A 21,989-nucleotide genomic window follows, 5' to 3' on the forward strand; every position below is an offset into this window, starting at 1 on the left:
TTATGAATAATTAAGGAAAAAAAAAGGGTGAAGGATCCGGACAACAATTATGAATAATTAAAGGGGGAAAAGGAGGGTGGAGGATTTTGGAAGATTAATGAAATAAAATTGAGGGATTAGTAGATTATATAGGGGAAGTAATGGAGGGAAATATTGAATAAAATGGGGGGAATAAAGAAAAAAAAAAAAGGAAAAGTCATGTTGGCAATTCCATGTTGGCACTTAACGGCAAAACTGACGGTTTAGGGTAGATTGGCTACAGATGGGAATAACTAACTAAGTTTAAGGGTACAATTGGGAAAGTGCTAGACGCAGGGATATAGTTGGGAAAAGTAAAAATCATAGGAGCACAGATGAGAAAAACCCAAAAAAAAAAAATAAAAAAATCTCAACTTCCACAATCCCACCTATTCTTAACCTTTTTCGTCCCATTTAAAAAGGGTAAAACTCCTCATCATTACCCAATATACACTTAAAAAAAATTCCCCAAATTACTTTCCCATTTCATACAAAAATCGACTTCTCAACGCTTACAACTCATTGATTTACTCCGCTAGTAAATACTTCGTAGGCAACACTACACAATCAGACACAATTATCACCTGCCGAAGAAGACGACTACTCCGTCTCGGTATTCGTGTCCGTTTCAGTATCCGTATTTAGGTAAGCCACATTTTTCTCTTCCTTCTCCTACTATTTCCGTCACTATCTTACTCTTACTCTAACTCTCAACTATTTTGTAGGGTTTTGCAGTCATGTATGTCAGCAGACGCTATTCTAACGACACCTACGGTGACCGTCGTCCGGTCACCAACCGTCACAACTATAACCCGAACCCGCACCCGCACCCGCGTCCGCGCCCTCCGTATCGCCCCCAACAACGACCTCCTGACCCACTCCCACCCCCACCCCCACCCCCACCTATACCGGAACCCCCAAAAAACCAACCCGCCAATTTCACCATTGAACTTCGAGTCGGAGTCGGAGTCGGTTTTTCTCGTAGAAATGCAATTGTGTTGTTAATTAAACAATGCTGCACTACTCCACCTGACACATTTTGCTATAGGGAATCCGGTTCACTTGCTGGAAAGCTGTTTTTTACTGAATGGACCGCGGCTCTAAACGCTGTCGTTTTGATTTGGGAAACTCGTCTCGCTGGGTCACATAAGTTTACCCCTACCTTAGAATTCAATGTTACTGTCCCATCTGACGTGGATGAGCTTAATTCACGGCTTAGACCGGTTTTCTCCCGGTTTATTCAGGCTTCGCTTTCCTGTGAGGCGATGCTCAAGTTTGAGGCGAAAAAAAAGGGTTTGTGGGAGGAGATTAAGCGGATTTCCGAGGTTTTGAGGAAGCAACAGCCTATGAATGTCTATGAGGAGCTTGATTATAAGCGAAAGCGGTTGAAAGATGAAAAGGGTATGATTTTGAAGAGGATTGAGGAGTTTAAGGGTGCTATGGAGTGTATCAAGTGTTATATTCACGGTCATGAGCTTAATCTAGAGTTTGATGATCGGCCTCCTGCGTTTCGGTTTAAGCCGGGGTTGGATTGGGCCAAAATTTATAGCTTGGTCATGAGGGAGTGTCATAGATTTGAGGATGGTTTGCCTATCTATGTCGACCGTCGTGAACTTCTCAAACTTGTCCAACATCAGCAGGTATATTTACTACCTTTTCAGAGGCAATTTTACCTATCCAAAGTTGTTTCCTTTCTCTGACTTTATTACGCGATTATACTGCTACTGTTGCTGGTTTATAAATGCAGGCTGTAAATTTTCTAATGTAGTGCTATCTTGATGTCTTGCTTGTTCCACAATCGACACCGGGACCTATGTCTTAGCTATACAGTGTATCGTGTAAATTGAATTTATTTTTATGTTCTACTCTGTTGTAACGTCTAAGGCAAGCCTTTCTGTGGCTCGTTGTAATCAATTTGGGAAATTAGGAAGTATTGGAATGTAATTAGCTCATTAAACCTAAAAAACCGACCTTAGACACATGATTTTGTAATCGATTGGCTTAACGTTGGTATGTTGCTCCTCTTTAGTTTGTGCGCAAGTGGCACAAGGAAGAGAGAAGGTACACAGAAAGGAGAAGTTGGCTAGGTGGTGGGCGAGGATTAGATGGAGGTTGGATTGGTGGAATTGGTTGGATGAATAACAAAAGTTGAAAATGAGATGGCATGGGAATGTCAGGTAATTGACTGTCTGTCCTGCATCCAATACTTCCAAAAGTAAGAAGAAACGAGACTTGGGTTTAGGATGATTTATTCTCTCTTTATTTAACGAATTTGAAAAATTGCTAGATTTGCTGCTTCAGTAAAAATTTCAATTTTCATCACTGATAATTAAAATTCCACTGACATAGAGATTTACACTGTTTAATGCTTCCAAAAAGGTTGGTGTGAATCTTTTGTTAGTAACTACTCCTAGTATTGTTCTCTTTTATAGAAAGATATTAGCAATTCAGCAGCTGTTTAGGTTTTTGGGAGTTCTCATGAACATTAATTAGAATAGACTATGTCAAATGCTTATTCAAACCGCCACTTTATTTATTTGTAGTGTGTTGATATGGTTTTAAATTAATCAAAAATATATCAAAGGTTTAAGTACCTTATGTCAAATGAAGTATTTTGAAGCCTTTTCTCCGGATTTTTTTGGTGGTCTAGCTTAAATTAAACTATACATTTTGTATTCAAAACAAAAACAAGGCTCCTTTTCTTTTTGAGTAAATTAAAGTATCGCGAACGGGGTGTTGGGTTTGGGTTCACCGAATATATGTATGAAGTATGGATTTAGAATGAACTAAACCCATACCAAGTGTTGGTTTAACAAAAATGAGGTATTCATACCCATACCTCAAAGGCTCAAACCCATAACAAATGGATTTCTTATACCCAAGGAGGGGTGGGGGTATGCAATTGATACCCTTGGATATCAAATTACAAAATTAGAAAAAAACAAAAAAGTGAAAAAAAAAATTATGGCATACCGTAAATGACATCTTTTATGCATTTATTTGATTAAATTTTATCTACATGATTTTATAATATTGAAATTTTTTACTTAAAATTATATAATATTTTAACTTTGATTGAGTTTCAACCCCATACCACTTAGAAGTTAGACTTGATATAAACACAAGGTATGAAGAATCAAGCTCCAACCCCATACCACCGAGGTATGATTACAGTAAAAGGGGCATGGCCATTTGAGTCACAAAACAAACCTATGCCCACGCACGAAACAAACGCGCCCTAAGCTATGTGATTAGGAGTTACTTTTTCTGGTTACGGTAAAGGGGGAAAGGCCATTTAGGTCACAAAAGTGTTGACATACCCATTTGGTTCACTTTCTCTAAAATCTAATTATGGTATAGGTTTCAAAGGGCTATAAACTTGGACTGATTTGGATGGGTATATCAATATGGCATTGTGTATCATTCGAGAAACAAATTTAGGATGATTAATAGAACACAGGTGACTAAGATCGATTGAGAGGGGTGATAAACATTAGGCTGGACATGTTTGTATGAGTGAGTTGAAAGCAATGGAGTCTCCCGCTACCTGAGGGTGCATATTTACTCGAGATTTTCTAATTGGCAAAAATGAAAATGATACGAACAAATGTCAATAAGAATTGTAATCGTCTTACAAGTTCATGATTTGACGTTTATATTGCTTAAATATGATAAGCCAATAAGGTGGAATGGTGGATTAATGAAGGAATTATGTCAGCCTAACGCTAGTGGTGCAATTGATTTGTGGTTAGTATAATATGTTGTTCACACACCATTAACAAGTTTGCTCTATGTTGTACATCCGACCCGCTGCATCAGCCATATATGGGAGCATTTGGGCGATATTGTTGGCATTCTATAGTTTAACAATAAAGTGGATAAATGAAGAAATTGTGTTGCCCTGTGCTAGTAGGGAAATAGATTGTGCTTTATAATTATATGGCACAAATGCATAATGTTCAACTGTCAGGTATCTTTTAAATACTTGATCTAGCGAACTACTTTTATATTTAGTTTTGTGAACACCACATTTTGTTTTTAATTATTTTTTTATGTGTTCACACTTCCCAAGTTTTCTTCAAGGAAAAAAAATCAAGTTTTTGGCGTTAGGCGATTGATCCGATGTAGAATGGCACATGCCAATATGCCATTAACAAGCTTACGTGGAGATAGGAATTTCAAAATGAAGAGATTACTGATAGGATATACCGTTTCTAAAAAACTATTGATTTTTTTTTGGTGTGCTTACAAGATGTAATTCCATGACTAATTATCTGCATCGTTGTTAGTGGATATTTTTAGTTTTGGCGATAAGATGTGCAAGGGCTTTGATGATAAGTAGGTTTAGTGGATATTACCGTTTCTATAAAAATAAGATGTTGGCATACTATAGTCGGAGCAACATGAGTCTTAGAGAGAAAATCGTCATCGTTGGAATATTCTTTTCTTCAGATTTCTTAATGATTGTGAGGAACCCTTTCTGTTGAAATTTTTGAAGTTGCTTTTTCTCTTAAAATTGTGTAACAAGGGCGGATAAGATATCTTCGAACCACAATTCTTTGGGATCTTTCTTTGCTATGAATTTCTGCAATCTTTTTAAAAATCCACAAACAACAACTTCTCCGTATTTTCGCTTAGGCGGTAACTAAAGGGAATTACTTATAGAGGATATGCTCGAAAGGAAAAATTTTAGCTTTGCTAGTTGTGGTTCTTTCTGTGGTAATGTTTTCTGGAATTTATCCTTTTTGTTTGTTGAAAGTCAGTTGGGTACTTGGGTCCATCCTCGAAAGGCGAAAGATGTTATCTCTACTGAAAGGGTTTCTGAAGTTTGGAAGATGGTTTCTTTGGCTATTTTGTGGTGCACTTGGATTGAACGGAACGATCGTATTTTTGATGACGTAGCCTCTTTATTTCAAGAGTTCATATGTTTCACCCAGATTGAAACTTGTCTTTTCTTAGTGTTGATATGATCAGCCACGATAGCTTGAGAGCATCCTTTTCCATCTCTCATTTTGTATATGGGTGTCACATTTATGGTGGTTTTTGTATATGGGTGTAACTTTTAGGGCGACTTTATGTATATGGGCGTCACCTCTATGATATCTATTTTACATAGGCGTCATGTCTTTGATTTCTTTTTGTACACGGGCAATTGGGCATCACCCCCTTGGTGTCCCTTAGTAAGTACGGAGTATATTACAGTTATACAGTATATCTTACTTTAAAAAAAAATTGTTATTAAGAAAATGATTGATGGTGTAGAAGGGCTGATGATTTAATGGAGTAGAGTGAAGCATCCAAAGGCAGGCATCAGGAGTAAGGTGATATAAACCAGCTACACACACTATGTTGTTGGATATTTGAACCTAGACACTACAATGTATTCTTTCATTTTCTTGCAGTATGCTTTTACTTGTACTTTCATTTGCATAACAGCTAGAGCTTCTGTTGTTGATTCATTGGGATTCGTTTTTTTCTAGTGTAAACTTTTCGTTGTGTTTTATAAGTTCGAGTATCATTATGTAATTTTATGATCAATTGTGCAGATTATGGTATTGGTGGGAGAGACTGGATCAGGAAAGAGTACTCAGCTAGTGCAGTTTCTTGCTGACTCAGGTCTAGTTGGCGATGGTTCTATTGTCTGCACTCAGCCAAGAAAGATAGCTGCAATTTCACTACAACACAGAGTGCAAGAAGAAAGTCATGGGTGCTATGAAGAAAACTATATCACCTGTGTCCAATACTATTCCTCTGCTCAGCAGTTCGAGAGTAATCTAATATATATGACGGATCACTGTTTGCTGCAACACTGTATGAATGACGGGAAGCTCAAGGGGATTTCCTGTATTCTTGTGGATGAAGCTCATGAAAGAAGCTTAAATACTGACCTCCTTTTAGCAATGCTCAAGGGTTTGCTTCCTTACAGGCCTGACCTGAGGCTTATTATCATGTCTGCGACAGCTGATGCCTATAAACTTTCAAATTATTTCTTTGACTGTAAAATGGTTGAGGTGATTGGCAGAAAATTTCCAGTAGATGTGAAATATGTGCCGTGCTTTGAAGGTACATCTCAGTCTGTGAAGTCGTCTGGTGATATCGTAGCCCCTTATGTGTCTAGCACTGTGAAGATGGTTACTGAGATACATAGAACAGAGCAAGAAGGGACAATTCTGGCATTTTTGACTTCTCCAATAGAAGTTGAATGGGCTTGTGAAAGTCTTAAAGAGCCCAATGCTGAGCCTTTGGCTTTGCACGGCAAACTTCCGTATGAGGATCAGTTGCGTGTCTTCCAAAATTACCCTGGAAAAAGAAAAATCATATTTGCGACAAATGTAGCCGAAACTTCCTTGACAATCCCTGGGGTCAAATTTGTTGTTGATTCTGGCATGATGAAAGAGAGTAGGTTTGAGCCTGGCTCTGGGATGAATGTTTTGAGTGTCTGCCCGATCAGCAAGAGTTCTGCTATTCAACGAGCTGGCCGTGCTGGGAGAACTGAACCAGGGCGCTGTTATCGGCTGTATTCACAAGATAATTTTCGTAAGATGGATATGCAGCAGAAACCTGAGATCTGTAGAGTTCATCTTGGTGTTGCTGTCTTGAAAATTGTTGCAATGGGCGTAAAAAATGTAAGGGAGTTTAATTTTATTGATATCCCTGACCATGATGCAATTGATAAGGCTGTCCAGAATCTTCTACAGCTGGGAGCTGTTACTTTGAAAAATGGTGACCTGGAATTGACTGATGATGGGAGCAAGCTAGTGAAACTTGGCATTGAGCCTCGCTTGGGTAAATTGATACTTTGCTGCTTGAGTGAGCGCCTGGGCAGAGAAGGTCTTGTTCTTGCTGCTCTTATGCCAAACCATAGCAGCATATTTTGTCGGGTTGGTAATCAATCAGATAAGCTGAAGTCAGATTGCCTCAAGGTGCGTTTCTGTCATGCTGACGGTGACCTGTTTACTCTTCTCTCTGTTTTCAAAGCATGGGAGAGTGAGCGTCCAGATTGGAGGAATGGATGGTGTTGGGAGAACAGTATCAATGCCAAATCAATGCGCAGGTGCTATGATACTGTTTCTGAATTGGAGAACTGCCTCAAAAATGAACTCCACATTGTTGTACCAAGCTACTGGCATTGGACACCTGACGAAGCAACAGTGCATCACAAAAATCTGAAAAAGGCCATACTTGCTTCTCTTGCTGAAAATGTCGCAATGTTTTCTGGCTGCGATAGGCTCGGATATGTGGTGGCATTGACTGGAAAACACGTCCAGCTTCATCCTTCATGTTCTCTGCTAATGTTTAGTCATAAGGCTGATTGGGTTGTCTTTGGTGAAGTTTTAGATGCATCTTGTCAATATCTGGTATGCGTGACTGCGTTTGACCGAGAGTTCTTGTCTACAATTACTCCTCCTCCGCTGTTTGACCCCTGTGGAATCAAAAAGCAAAAGCTACAATTAAGTAAGTTGTCTGGTTTGGGGAAGACTATTCTTAAGAAGTTTTGTGGGCAGTCAAATAATGGTCTGCTTTGTCATGTGTCAAGAATCAGGGAAAACTGTGGGGATGACAGAATTAGAATAGAAGTTGATATTGACAATAATACAATCCAAGTATTCTCCGGTGCATATGATGTTGAAAAGGTTTCGAAACATGTCAAGGATGCTCTGGATTGTGAAAGAAGGTGGCTGTTGAATGAGTGCATGGAGAGATGCTTGTATCATGGCAGTCCTAGTGCAGTGCCACCTGTAGCATTATTTGGATCGGGAGCTGAAATAAAACATCTGGAGTTAGACAAGAGATGCTTGACTGTCGATGTATTTCATTCCAATGCAAGTGCAGTTGATGATAAGGAGCTTCTGTTACACATCGACCGTCATACCTCAGGGATTGATGTATTTCATCCTAATGTAAGTGCAGTTGATGATAAGGAACTTCTGTTACACACCGAACGTCATACCTCAGGGATTTGCTCTTTTCACAAATATAAAGGCCAAGAGAAATGGGGTAGCATAACATTTCTGACACCAGGTGCTGCTATTAAGGCGACGGAGTTGAATGATATTGAGTTTTATGGTGGTAAGATAAGAATAAATCTTTCAAGGGCTACCTTCGGAATGAATCGGGCATTTTCATTTCCTGTTGTCAGGGCAAAATTGTTTTGGCCACGTAGGCTCAGTAAAGGATTTGGGATTGTTAAATGCGATATTCACGATGTTGGATTCGTAATCAGAGACCTTTCTGATCTACTGATTGGCAAAAGGTACATTCGCTGTGAAGCTGGCAAAAAGTCTCCAGATTCCGTTGTCATAACTGGAATTGATCGGCTAGCTTCTGAAACTGAAATTTTACAAGCATTGAGGAGTGCTACAGATCGTACAATCCTGGATTTCTTTTTGGTCAGAGAAGATGCTGTTGATAATCCTCCTTGTCATGCTTGTGAAGAAGTTTTGTTTAAAGAATTATCTGCCTTTATGCCAAAAGGAAGCCCTCAGATAAATTTTTGCAGAGTCCGTGTCTTCTCTCCTGATCCCAAGCATGCTTTTATGAAAGCTTTAGTCACATTTGATGGAAGGCTTTATTTTGAGGCAGCAAAAGCACTGGAGCAGATTGAAGGAACAACTTTACCTGGTTTTCAACCCTGGCAGAAAATACAATGCCAGCGGTTATTTCATACATCAGTGTCCTGCCCTTCATTTGTCTACTCTGTGATAAAGAGTGAGCTTGATTTAATGGTTACCAGATTCAATCGTCAAAAAGGTAAGTGCTAGCAAATATAGATTAATTGCTTTACCAATTCATGATCTTCATGTTCTAATATTTGATTTCGTACTTAACCACTTCACCCCTCATTTCTGTTCATTTTTGGCGTGGCCAAAAACCACTGCGTTTCTGGCTTTGGGATATACAGAGTAATGAACAAGAAGGAATCTTAATTCCTATGTGCTTATCTCATGAAGTTGCAAATAGTTATCTGGTTTACAACTTTTGTGTACATCCGACTCCCCATTACCTCACTTGGAGCAGTCGCCTCTTTGGAGGTAGTAGAAAGTGGGTAGTTGTGTTGATTTTTTCTTTAAGTTGCCAATGCTTTTGATTTACTGCCCTTCGCTGATACATTTCTATTTGTGTTAATATTGGTAGTAGTGGTCATCATTTTCGTGAATTGCTCATGCTGCAAACTCAGTGTTTTAACGTCTAAGCTTTATTTAATTTGCCAATAGTTGCTTATGTTGTACTTCTTATTCTTTGGAAAATTCGAACTTTCCAGAGGAAGATTTCAAGAATCCATTAAATGTCTACTTAACCCTCACCCTCATCTGTGTCCCACACCTTCTGAATCTCTCTCTCATAGTCTGACCCTACATATCACCAGTGTCCACCAGTACTACCCCCGCCAAAAAATTGGCCCATCCACCACAGCTACCACACAAAACTCATCACCACCCACCTGTCGTCACCACCCACCTTTAGAATCCACCACCATCCGCATCACTACCCTATATGAGCTAGGAATCACCCTAGCTCACTTCAACCACCACTACCCCACCCCAAAGCCTCCACACCACAACCCCTCACGAGCCCAACCCACCTCATCACCAACCAGAATGCCACCTTGACCCCAGCCACCAACTTCCCCACACCAGATATGCCCTTCTCCCCTTTGAAACCCATCCGCCCACCACTTCATTCTCTGAAATCCCGTCACTACCACCAAGCCCGCATATTCTTCCCTGCTCTCTCGACACGCCCTTGCATCAGAACTGTCGCACCACAACCTCGAAACACCTAGTCTTAACCCTGATTTTCCCTCCTTCATCCTCAAAAACCCAAAATCTAGGGTTACCAATCCCCCATCTACTTCCCTTGCTCTCTCGACATTGATAGTGATAAAATGTTCTAGATTTCATGCAGGAACTTTGTCAACAAGTTGAGGTATACTGTATAAGCAGGATCTGGGATTGTCTTAATGTATTTACTGTAGCTTTAAGCCTTCGACCATTGAGAGAGGAGGAAGGGAGGGATTTTAGACAAGGGACGTGATTTTGACGTTGTCTAGCCCCGTGTTGATAAATAAAATGTGGTTGTGGTTGGGGAAACCGTAAGGAGAACAAGAACTTAGAGCTTTGATGAGTATCGACTTGATCGGGTTGGGCTGTTGAAGCATGCCACGCGGCTGGATGTGATAAATGATCATGATGTACCTCAAGTTAACTTTCACTGTCTAGGTTTTGTAGTTTGAATGGGTGATCAAATTTTGATACAACAAGTGCTTGCAAAAACTTTGCTGTTGATGTGACGCCTTGGATTCAAAATCTGTCTTGTGTTTCTTTCTAATATTTTTATTTCGTAATTTATTTTCGCAGTACATATTTTACTCATTTCAATACATTTTCCACCAAACTTTCCATTTCTCTACCCTTGACTAAAAACATCAAACATAATTCTCTCTACCTTATCTCTATTGTTAAATACTTCACTTTCTTCGACCTCCTTCAAATTATTCAATTATGAATGATTATTCGAATATAGAACGTGTATTTAATCCACTAGTCCATTACGGCATTACTAACAATCAAATTGACTCTTTGTTATAGTTTTAATTTGTACTCCGTATCTTTTTTAAATTAAGGTTTATGTTTCAAATTAATATTGTTAATTGGTGTGGAATAGTGTGTATATTGAGTGTAGCCGGATGTCGCTCGGCAACATAGGCAGGCGCCGTCGGCGAGTGTTGGCAGTGTGGCGGTGGTGAATGGAGTAGTATAAGCGTAATACTGGTACATAGTTTGATTGGGATTTTTTTCAATATAGTATATTGCTAGTCTGCTACTGTACGTAGTCGTGGTAATTGTTTTGATTTTTTTTTTCAATGTAGTACATAGCTCGTTTATGAATACAACAGTACAGTACGGGTAAAATTAGAGGAAAATGAAGATGTGAAATTAGAGAGAGTACATTAGAGAGAAGTTAGAAAGAGAAAATGGAAGGGAAAATGAGAGGGGTATAATTGTCAACTATGTACTGTGATGAGTAAAATGTGTACTCCGTAGTTATCATGCTGAAGTATACATATCCTATCTTCCAATTGCCACAAATTTTCTTCTTTCAACTTTTTACCTTCCTCTGTTTTAGGCCATTTCAATGGCAGTTGCATGCTAATTAATTTCTTGCCACATGCCTTTGCAATCAAGCTCATTGGTATAAGTTTTCTGTTTTAGGTGCAAAATGCATTATCAACAAAAATAACAACGGGTCTGTTTGGGTAAAGATATCAGCTACAGCGACAAAAACTGTTGCTGAGTTAAGATCATCTCTGGAAGAGCTGATGAAAGGGAGGACAATTTTGCATGCCAGTCTCACTCCAGATGTATTACAAGTTCTGTTTTCTAGAGATGGCATTGCATTGATGAGGGCACTTGAGCGAGCGATGGAAGTGTCAGTGTCTTTTGATAGGCAGAGACTAAATTTGACATTATTTGGGCCATCTGAGAAAGTACTATTGGCAGAAGAGAGGTTTATTCGGTCTATTGTTAACCTTCATGAAGAGAGGCGACAAGTGATCCATCTCCGTGGTGTTGGTTTACCCCATGACCTGATGAGAGAAGTTGTAAGGAGATTTGGGCATGACCTCCGTGGTTTGAAAGACAAGGTACCAGATGCAGAGTTCAGTTTAGACACACGACGTCATGTCATTTTCTCGAATGGTAGTGAAAAGGCAAAGCAGAAAGCTGAAGAGATCATAATTGAGATTGCTCAAGCAAGTGGACAATGTCCTGCAGCTAATAATGATAATAATAATAATGGTGCAGAGATGTGCCCAATATGCTTCTGTAAAGTGGAAAATGCGTATCGGCTAGAAAGCTGCTCGCATGTTTTCTGCAAATCATGCTTAGTGAAGCAATGTGAGTGTGCGATACGAAACAAAGACAGTTTCCCATTAAACTGTCTTCACGAAGGCTGCAAGCTTCCTATTTTGCTTGTAGACTTGAAGGAATTGCTGTCTAGTAAACAGCTGGATGAGCTGTTTGAGGCATCCCTGGCGGCCTTTGTTTCATCAAGTTGTGGGGCTTACAGATTCTGCCCTTCACCAGATTGCCCTAATGTTTATAAGGTGGCGGACGCTGATAAGCCTGCAGAGCCCTTTTCATGTGGGGCGTGTTACGCAGAGACTTGTACAAAGTGTCACCTAGAATACCACCCTAATTTATCATGCGACAAGTACAAGGAATACAAGGAAGATCCAGACGCATCCTTGAACGAATGGACACAAGGGAAGGATGAATTTGTGAAAAAATGCCCCGGCTGTGGGTATACAATAGAGAAAGCGGAGGGATGCAACCATGTCGAGTGCAAGTGCGGGAGGCATCTCTGTTGGGTCTGTTTGGAGCACTTCCTCACCAGTGAAGACTGTTACTCTCACTTGCGCACCCTTCATCAGGGGATCACATAGATTATACCGCTGTCCTGTTCTACTTGTCGATATATATGTAAATAGAGTATTTATTAGTATTCCGTGTTATATATATACACAGATATTCAGATGCTTATGTAGATATGGTGAGCTTGTCCCTGTAATGTGACCATCTAATGTCGATGCAATGTCTCGAGTTTGATCCTCTAATTCTGACCTCTAGAAGTTTGTAAGACTATGCTATGAAATATTCAATACCAGGGAGCCATCCTTTCGGCTTGATATTATCGTTAATATCCATGTCTTAGGCGTTTGACGGGTAATGACCTGGCCACCACCAAGAGGCCACCTTAATGTTCACCGTCATAATGTCCTCCATTTCCGTCCGGTTCTAGTAGCTGTGCGCTTGAAAGAAGCAGATGAGCTCTTCCCTATCAACTCACTGCTCACATATTAATGCGCCGTTCACCGCAAATAGGGCTTTTTTTTTTTTTTTTTTTTTACAATGATTAACTTTCATAAATAAATAAAATAAAAGGAGACTACATTAACATAAGGTTCGATTACATACTCACCAACTACAATCCAAATAGTGGGGAGCTAGAGTCCCTAAACTATTAGACATCCAACCTACTGAACTGAAATTAAAAACACGCGAGACACAAACAGAAAGACGGTCATTTTCTATAACTATGAGAATCTCCAATAATTACCGAAAGAAAAATTGGTAAGATTTGATTAACTAGTTAGTCTCTCTTAATACGTAAATTAAAACGGGTTAAGTATTATACCACTTGTGCATATAAGACAAATCTATTGCTTTTTCCTATGTGCCTTAATTTTGTCTTATTCGTACTAGTTAATTCATTAAACTTAAGACGGATATACCTGACTCAAAGAATAAAAATTTGTGTTATTAACTAGAGAATCATGTTCTCATGGTTGGTCTACAAAGAAAACCATTGTCCCCTTGTCTCATTTTCCATCACATGTGATTGATTGTAATCTATTGTCACAAAATTAATGCTCTTGCAGCCTTGCATGTTACCGTACAAATGTACAATACTTAGATTTGAACATGGTCCTTTAAAAAACAATGCATAAAAATCAACACAACAAAAGTCTATGTTTTGTCACCATTTGTTTTAACTTCCAAGTTGTAAATGAAAAAAAAAAGTGAAAAAATTGCACTAACCTTGTTTGATAAGTGAGTAATTTACTGATTGCTAGATAGATGGACGAGTTAAGCTAATTGATGAAACAAAGTCGTCATAAAAGTTTATATAGAGCGAATATGGAAATGAAAATAATAATATAAAAACTTTGGTAAAATACATAAACAAACTGCCATCATAAATCAACGAAAAAAAATCTATTTAGAACAATTGTAAGTAACGAAAACACCAAACATAGATATAAAACACCAAGAGGATTGCTATCGACCTTTTCTTTTCCACCTTCTCCTCTCACTGAATAATTAAACAGTACAAATTCTCAGTAGTTGATGGCACACCACCATTTAAAAAATATTTACTCTGTAATATGGTTAATCTCCTTTCCTTTCTTAGAAGTCACACCAATTGTAAACTTGATATCTAACTTTAAATACTCCATCTAATTACATACAATGACTAAGTAGTTTGTGTTAACATACAATGGTAACTTGTGTTTTAAGTTCATGTTGCAAATATTCTAATCACTCTTTACTCACATAATCTCACTAACTTATTTGTTACATCAAGCTAGAATTCCTCCAATGTAACTATCAAATCTCTACATGAATGAATTTAATTATAGAATTTGTATAAGACAGTCTTTTAATTGGTTAAACACTCATTTATTATGATCAATATATTATGAGGTATTTAATAGGAACCGTGGTAAATTATACAACTTTACTCAATAATTACTCGCATAGTCGTATTACATAATAAATAATGGACGCGTTCCCGTAATGGATGAAAGAATGAATATGGAGAGATGTGATGGAAGAGTAGAGGATGTAAACATAGAAAGGACCTTGAAATATATAATCTATAAATCATTGATTTAATTTCTATAAACTAGAAGTAGAAGCCATTGCCTAAATTTACATTTACAAATTAGAGTATAAAACAAAACAAAAAGTGATGATTCTACAAGAGAAAGATTCATGGAGTTAGAATGTTCAACAATGAAACTCGATTTCGGACTAAACATCTAGACAGACACTCTAATTCCCCTTCAAGTATTACAATGCTAGCATCGAGCGCTTCTATTCTTTCTCGTACCAGCGACACATCATGTACGCCATGAAGCGCTACATCAACGCTTGTAACCTCGTTGCATAACTCCTCAGGCTCAGACTTGGCTCGTTTCATGACTAATTGTGATATCACTGACCATTTACTTGTTTTGGTGGGAACAGACAAGTAAATGAAGACGGATTTGAAGACGCTGATGGTAACAGCATATACTTCTTTTAACAAAGCTAGAAAGGGATCGAGATCAGGCATTCCAAGTATTCCTTCTGCTTGTTTTACCTCTTTAACCCACCTCGCTACATCCCTGCCTAATTTTTTCCTCAAGCACATGTACGCTCTAATCTCGCTTTCAACGCTGAAGTGGCCCTTCCTACGCAGAGCAGACTGCAAGTCCCGAACCTGCTCTTTAAGCCGCAGGATCAGGTCTGTAATCCTGCTGCAACTGTCAATCAACCAACCGGAGATTTCCAAAGCCGCCTCCACAAATTCCCTTTCCGCATACTGGGACGAGGAAGGCAACAGCATAAGCTCTTGTACTTGACCATACAACTCCACAAGACACAACACACTCTCCTGAACTGCCGATACTCCTGAATCGCGGGATTTCAACTTGGTTAACGTCTCCTGAACTCTGAGAACATTAACATTTGATCTAGACGGAAAACTTACAGACCTAGTAGGATGGGAAGACGCGGCCATTTTACACAGTTTTTTTTTTTCTCGAAAGAAATGGAACGAAATAAATTTGTAGTTTGTTGATGAAAATGTAATCAGTAAATCGAGTATATATATATATATAATGAAATCAGCATGTGAAGGAGACATGGGTGTCCTTAAGGTCTTCACTAAATTATAAACAACAGATTTTCCGACATTTTGCCAACCCGAAATCTTTGTTTAATTCTATGCCTGAAAATCCAGTGACTTTAGTCATTTGGGTTACATTCTGCTACAGACTGTCAAATTTAAAATCCTGAATGTTGTCTGCTTTTTTCGATTGAATCCGAAACCAATCATTACTTTCGTATGACAAGATTGTCTTTATAGCTTTATGTCCCCTTTATATTTTATTTGTAACAATGTACATGAATTTAGTCATGTTGTGCAAAGAATAAGATGGCCACGATTTTGTGCCACACACAGTTGTGCATCTGTTCTCAATCGTAATTGTGGGTTTCGAGTCTAAGTTCGTTGTTATAGCTAGTAAACCCAGTAAAATTGTCCCAATCTGAATAACGTGACTCAAAACTGGCCTGCTTTTGAATAAAGGGTCCGTTTGGACCCACAACTAGAGCTGACAAGCCTGACCCGAACCCGAGCAAACCCGACCCGACCCGAACCCGGAAATATTGTGACCCGAAACCGACCCGACCCAATGACGACCCGTAACCCGACACGACCCGATTTTCAGTGACCCGAACCCGACCCAGACCCGACCCGATACTGACCCGATTAAATTGATGACCCGACAATTATTAAGCTTAATTTTGATCAAAATGAAAGTGATTTTTTGTTTACATTGATATGTTTGACTTAGTAATGGATTAATTAAACCAAATAATAGGTTAAAAACTAAATTTAATGGTAAAAAATTATAGTAATGCGATTAAGTTATCGGACCCGATAATGACCCGACCCAACCCGATACATCATTTGACCCGAAATGACCCGACTCGACCCGACCCGAAAGGGTATGCTGACCCGACATGACCCGAACCCGATATGACCCGACCCGACGTGACCCGACGTGACCCGACCCGACTGACCCGATTGCCATCTCTACCCACAACCCAAATTAAACCGACTCTTTCCGATGTGACCCCAAGTACATATGTTTATCGCCGCATACATGCCCTTATTTCCTAATAACTCGACGACAACACACCTAGAAATGGCCTGAATCCGAATAACCCGACGTGATTTGAATATTGCAAATTACGGAATAATGGCACACTGGTATCCTCAAATGTCCTCTGTTGCTTCTCAAATTTTGTAAGGCCACTTTGTCTGACACGAGAAATCATTTGTGTGAGTTACGGACATTTCTTTTCCGGGATCATAAAATCTCAAAGAACGTGTATTATACACTTCAATTTGAGCCGTTCAGGAGACTGTACAAGATCGTGTTTCTTTATCTCCTGATTTTCTACCCTGTGTCAAGGGTCGCTTCAGGAGTTACCCTATTCGATTTCAGCCTCGGATAACGAGTATTAATACATTTTTCACGATTATCCGAGGTTCGACGAATGCTGGTTTATGGCATACCGGCACCCCCAAATGTCTTCCGTTGCTACTCAAATTTTGCGTGGCCGCTTTATCTGACCCGAGAAACTTTCTGCGCGATTCCCGGAGATTTTTGTTCCGGTACCCTGGAATCCCGAAAAACCGTGTATTATATTATACATTTCAATTTGATCCGTTCGGGAGGTCGTATCGGACCCTGATTCTTTTTCTCCCGTTTTTTTTTATCATGCGTCCGAAGTCATTTGAGGAGTTAACCTATTCGATTTCGGCCTCGGATAACGAGTATGAACACATTTTTCACGATTATCCGAGGTTCGACGAATGATGGTTTATGGCATACCGGCGCTCCCAAATGTTTTCCGTTGCTACTCAAATTTTGCGTGGCCGCTTTATCTGACTCGAGGAACTTTCTGCGCGATTTCCGGAGAATTTTGTTCCGGTACCCTTGAATCCCGAAAAACCGTGTATTATACACTTCAATTTGAGCCGTTCGGGACGTCGTACCAAACCCTGTTTCATTTTCTCCCGGTTTTTTTTTTATCACGCATTCGAGGTCATTTGAGGAGTTAACCTATTCGATTTCAGCCACGGATAACGAGTATTAATACATTTTTCACGATTCTCCGAGGTTCGACGAATGCTGGTTTATGGCATACCAGCACCCCCAAATGTCTTCCGTTGTTACTCAGGTTTTGTGTGGCCGCTTTATCTGACCCGAGGAACATTCTGCGCGATTTCCGGAGAATTTTGTTCCGGTACCCTAGAATCCCGAAAAACCGTGTATTATACACTTCAATTTGAGCCGTTCGGGAGGTCGTACCGGACCCTGTTTCTTTTTCTCCCAATTTTTTTATCACGCACCCGAGATCATTTCAGGAGTTAACCTATTCGATTTCAGCCTCGGATAACGAGTATTAATACATTTTTCACGATTATCCGAGGTTCGACGAATGCTGGTTTATAGCATAACGGCACCCCCAAATGTCTTCCGTTGCTACTCAAATTTTGCGTGGCCGCTTTATCTGACCCGAGGAACTTTATGCGTGAATTCTGGAGAATTTTGTCCCGGTACCCTGGAATCCCGATAAACCGTGTATTATACACTTCAATTTGAGCCGTTCGGGAGGTCGTACCGACCTTGTTTCTTTTTCTCCGGTTTTTTTATCACGCGTCCGAGGTCATTTGAGTAGTTAACCTACTCGATTTCAGCCTCGGATAACGAGTATTAATACATTTTTCACGATTATCCGAGTGTAGTTTCCGGAGAATTTTATTCCAGGACCCCGGAATCCCGAAAAACCGTGTATTATACACTTCAATTTCAGCCGTTCGGAAGGTCGTACCGAAACCTGTTTCTTTTTCTCCCTATTTTTCAATCACGCGTCCGAGCTCATTTCAGGAATCAACCTGTTCGATTTCAGCTTCAAATAACGAGCTTTAACACATTTTTCACGATAATCCGAGTTTGTGAATCTTTGGTTTGTGGCACACCGGCACCCATAAATGTCTTCCGTTGGTGCTCAAACTTTGCGTGGCGCTTTTATCGACCCGATGAACTTTCAATGTGATTTCGGAGAATTTTATTAAGGGACAGGAATCCCAAAAACCGTGTATTATACACTTCAAATTCAAACTCGTTCGGAAGGTCGATCTGAACCTGTTTCTTTTTCTCCTGTTTTTTCAATCACGCGTCCGAGCTCATTTCGGGAATCAACCTGTTCGATTTCACCCTCAAATAACGAGCTTTAACACATTTTTCACGATAATCCGAGTTTGGCGAATGCTTTGGTTTTCAGGCACACCAAGCACCCCAAATGTCTTCCGTTGGTGCTCAAACTTTGTGTGGCCGCTTTATCGACCCGAGGAACTTTCAATGTGATTTCCGGAAAATTATATTCCGGGACCCCGGAATCCCGAAAACCGTGTATTATACACTTCAATTTCAACCGTTCGGAAGGTCGCATTTAACCTGTTTCTTTTTCTCCTGTTTTTCAATCACGCGTCGAGCTAATTTCAGGAATCAACTGCTCGATTTCAGCCTCAAATAACGAGTTTTAACACATTTTTCACGATAATCCGAGTTTCGGCGAATGCTTTGGTTTTGGCACACCGCACCCCCAAATGTCTTCCGTTGGTGCTCAAACTTTGCGTGGCCGATTTATCGACCGAGGAACTTTCAATGTGATTTCGGAAAATTTTATTCCGGGCCCAGGAATCCCCAAAAACGTGTATTATACACTTCAATTTCACCGTTCGGAAGGTCGTACCGGAACCTGTTTCTTTTTCTCCCTGTTTTTCAATCACGCGTCCGAGCTCATTTCAGGAATCAACCTGTTCGATTTCAGCCTCAAATAACGAGCTTTAACACATTTCTCATGATAATCCGAGTTTCGGCGAATGCTGGTTTGTGGCACATCGGCACCCCCTAGTGTCTTCCGTTTGTACTAAAACTTTGGGTGGCCGCTTTATCTGACCCGAGTAATTTTCTATGTGATTTCCGAAGAATTTTATTCCGGGACCCCGGAATCCCGAAAAACCGTGTATTATACACTTCAATTTCATTTGCGTTCGGAAGGTCGATCAGGAACCGTTTCTTTTTCTCCCTGTTTTACAATCACGCGTCCGAGCTCTTTTCAGGAATCAACCTGTTCGATTTCCGGAATCAACCTGTTCGATTTCAGCCTCAAATAACGAGCTTTAACACATTTTTCACGATAATCCGAGTTTCGGCGAATGCTGGTTTGTGGCACACCGGCACCCCCAAATGTCTTCCGTTGGTGCTCAAATTTTGCGTAGCCGATTTATCTAACCCGAGAAACTTTCAATGTGATTTCCGGAAAATTTTATTCCGGGACCCCGGAATCCCGAAAAACCGTGTATTATACACTTCAATTTCAGTCGTTCGGAAGGTCGTACCGGAACCTGTTTCTTTTTCTCCCTCTTTTTCAATCACGCGTCCGAGCTCATTTTAGGAATCAACCTGTTCGATTTCAACCTCAAATAACGAGCTTTAACACATTTCTCATGATAATCCGAGTCTCGGCGAATGCTGGTTTGTGGTACACCGGCACCCCCAAATGTCTTCCGTTTGTACTCAAACTTTGCGTGGCCGCTTTATCTGACCCGATGAACTTTCTATGTGATTTCCGAAGAATTTTATTCCGGGACACCGGAATCCCGAAAAACCGTGTATTATACACTTCAATTTCAGCCGTTCGGAAGGTCGTACCGGAACCTGTTTCTTTTTCTCCATGTTTTTCAATCACGCGTCCGAGCTCATTTCAGGAATCAACCTGTTCGATTTCAGCCTCAAATAACGAGCTTTAACACATTTTTCACGATAATCTGAGTTTCGGCGAATGCTGGTTTTTGGCACACCGGCACCCCCAAATGTCTTCCGTTGGTACTCAAACTTTGCGTGGCCGCTTTATCTGACCCGAGGATCTTTCTATGTGATTTCCTGAGAATTTTATTCGGGACCCCGGAATCCGAAAAACCGTGTATTATACATTTCAAATTCGGCCGTTCGGAAGGTCAAATGGAACTGTTTCTTTTTCTCCTGTTTTTCAATCACGCGTCCGAGCTCATTTCAGGAATCAACTTTGTTCGATTTCAGGAATCAAATAACGAGCTTTAACACATTTTTCACGATAATCCGAGTTTCGGCGAATGCTGGTTTGTGGCACACCGGCACCCCCAAATGTCTTCCGTTGGTGCTCAAACTTTGTGTGGCCGCTTTATCTAACCCGAGGAACTTTCAATGTGATTTCCGGAAAATTATATTCCGGGACCCCGGAATCCCGAAAAACCGTGTATTATACACTTCAATTTCAATTTATTCGGAAGGTCGTACTTAGGAACTGTTTCTTTTTTCTCCTGTTTTTCAATCACGCGTCGAGCTAATTTCAGGAATCAATATGTTCGATTTCACCTCAAATAACGAGTTTTAACACATTTTTCACGATAATCCGAGTTTCGGCGAATCTTTGGTTTTGGCACACCGGCACCCCCAAATGTCTTCCGTTGGTGCTCAAACTTTGCGTGGCCGATTTATCTGACCCGAGGAACTTTCAATGTGATTTCCGGAAAATTTTATTCGGGACCCGGAATCCCCAAAACCGTGTATTATACACTTCAATTTCATTTAGTTCGGAAGGTCAGGAACCTGTTTCTTTTTCTCCCTGTTTTTCAATCACGCGTCCGAGCTCATTTCAGGAATCAACCTGTTCGATTTCAGCCTCAAATAACGAGCTTTAACACATTTCTCACGATAATCCGAGTTTCGGCGAATGCTGGTTTGTGGCACATCGGCATCCCCTAGTGTCTTCCGTTTGTACTAAAACTTTGGGTGGCCGCTTTATCTGACCCGAGGAATTTTCTATGTGATTTCCGAAGAATTTTATTCCGGGACCCCGGAATCCCGAAAAACCGTGTATTATACACTTCAATTTCAAGTAGTTCGGAAGGTAAAATCGGAACTGTTTCTTTTTCTCCCTATTTTTCAATCACGCGTCCGAGCTCATTTCAGGAATCAACCTGTTCGATTTCAGCCTCAAATAACGAGGTTTAACACATTTTTCACGATAATCCGAGTTTCGGCGAATCCTGGTTTGTGGCACATCGGCACCCCCAAATGTCTTCCGTTGGTACTCAAACTTTGCGTGGCCGCTTTATCTGACCCGAGGAACTTTCTATATGATTTCCGGAGAATATTTATCTGGGACCCCGGAATCCCGAAAAACCGTGTATTATACACTTCAATTTCAGCCGTTCGGAAGGTCGTACCGGAACCTGTTTCTTTTTCTCCCTGTTTTTCAATCACGCGTCCGAGCTCATTTCAGGAATCAACCTGTTCGATTTCAGGAATCAACCTGTTCAATTTCAGCCTCAAATAACGAGCTTTAACACATTTTTCACGATAATCCGAGTTTCGGCGAATACTGGTTTGTGGCACACCGGCACCCACATATGTCTTCCGTTGGTACTCAAACTTTGTGTGGCTGCTTTATCTGACCCGAGGATCTTTCTATGTGATTTCCGGAGAATTTTATTCCGGGACCCTGGAATCCCGAAAACCG

At 40.2% G+C, this 21,989-nt stretch overlaps 2 protein-coding genes across 3 annotated transcripts; one reads left to right on the forward strand and one right to left on the reverse strand.

The window, feature by feature from the left end:
* Positions 1–425: 425 nt before the first annotated feature.
* Positions 426–12,706, forward strand: LOC141622312 (ATP-dependent RNA helicase DEAH12, chloroplastic-like). Of its 2 annotated transcripts, XM_074438364.1 has the most exons (4): positions 426–663; positions 744–1,658; positions 5,565–8,769; positions 11,232–12,706. In XM_074438364.1, exons 2-4 carry the CDS (start codon positions 756–758, stop codon positions 12,461–12,463), a joined length of 5,340 nt encoding a protein of 1,779 aa, XP_074294465.1. In that variant the 5' UTR covers positions 426–663; positions 744–755; the 3' UTR covers positions 12,464–12,706. The 2 variants fall into 2 exon arrangements, with proteins under 2 accessions (XP_074294465.1, XP_074294466.1); XM_074438365.1 differs by lacking the exons at positions 426–663; positions 744–1,658 and adding an exon at positions 5,275–5,339.
* A 1,856-nt stretch (positions 12,707–14,562) lies between these two features.
* On the reverse strand, positions 14,563–15,372 carry LOC141621152 (uncharacterized). The gene has a single exon (XM_074437844.1). The coding sequence runs from the start codon at positions 15,364–15,366 to the stop codon at positions 14,575–14,577; it is 792 nt and encodes a 263-aa protein (XP_074293945.1). The 5' UTR covers positions 15,367–15,372; the 3' UTR covers positions 14,563–14,574.
* Positions 15,373–21,989: the final 6,617 nt, after the last annotated feature.

The sequence above is a fragment of the Silene latifolia genome, chromosome X, assembly GCF_048544455.1.
Source record: "Silene latifolia isolate original U9 population chromosome X, ASM4854445v1, whole genome shotgun sequence".
In the NCBI taxonomy this organism is placed as follows: domain Eukaryota; kingdom Viridiplantae; phylum Streptophyta; class Magnoliopsida; order Caryophyllales; family Caryophyllaceae; genus Silene; species Silene latifolia.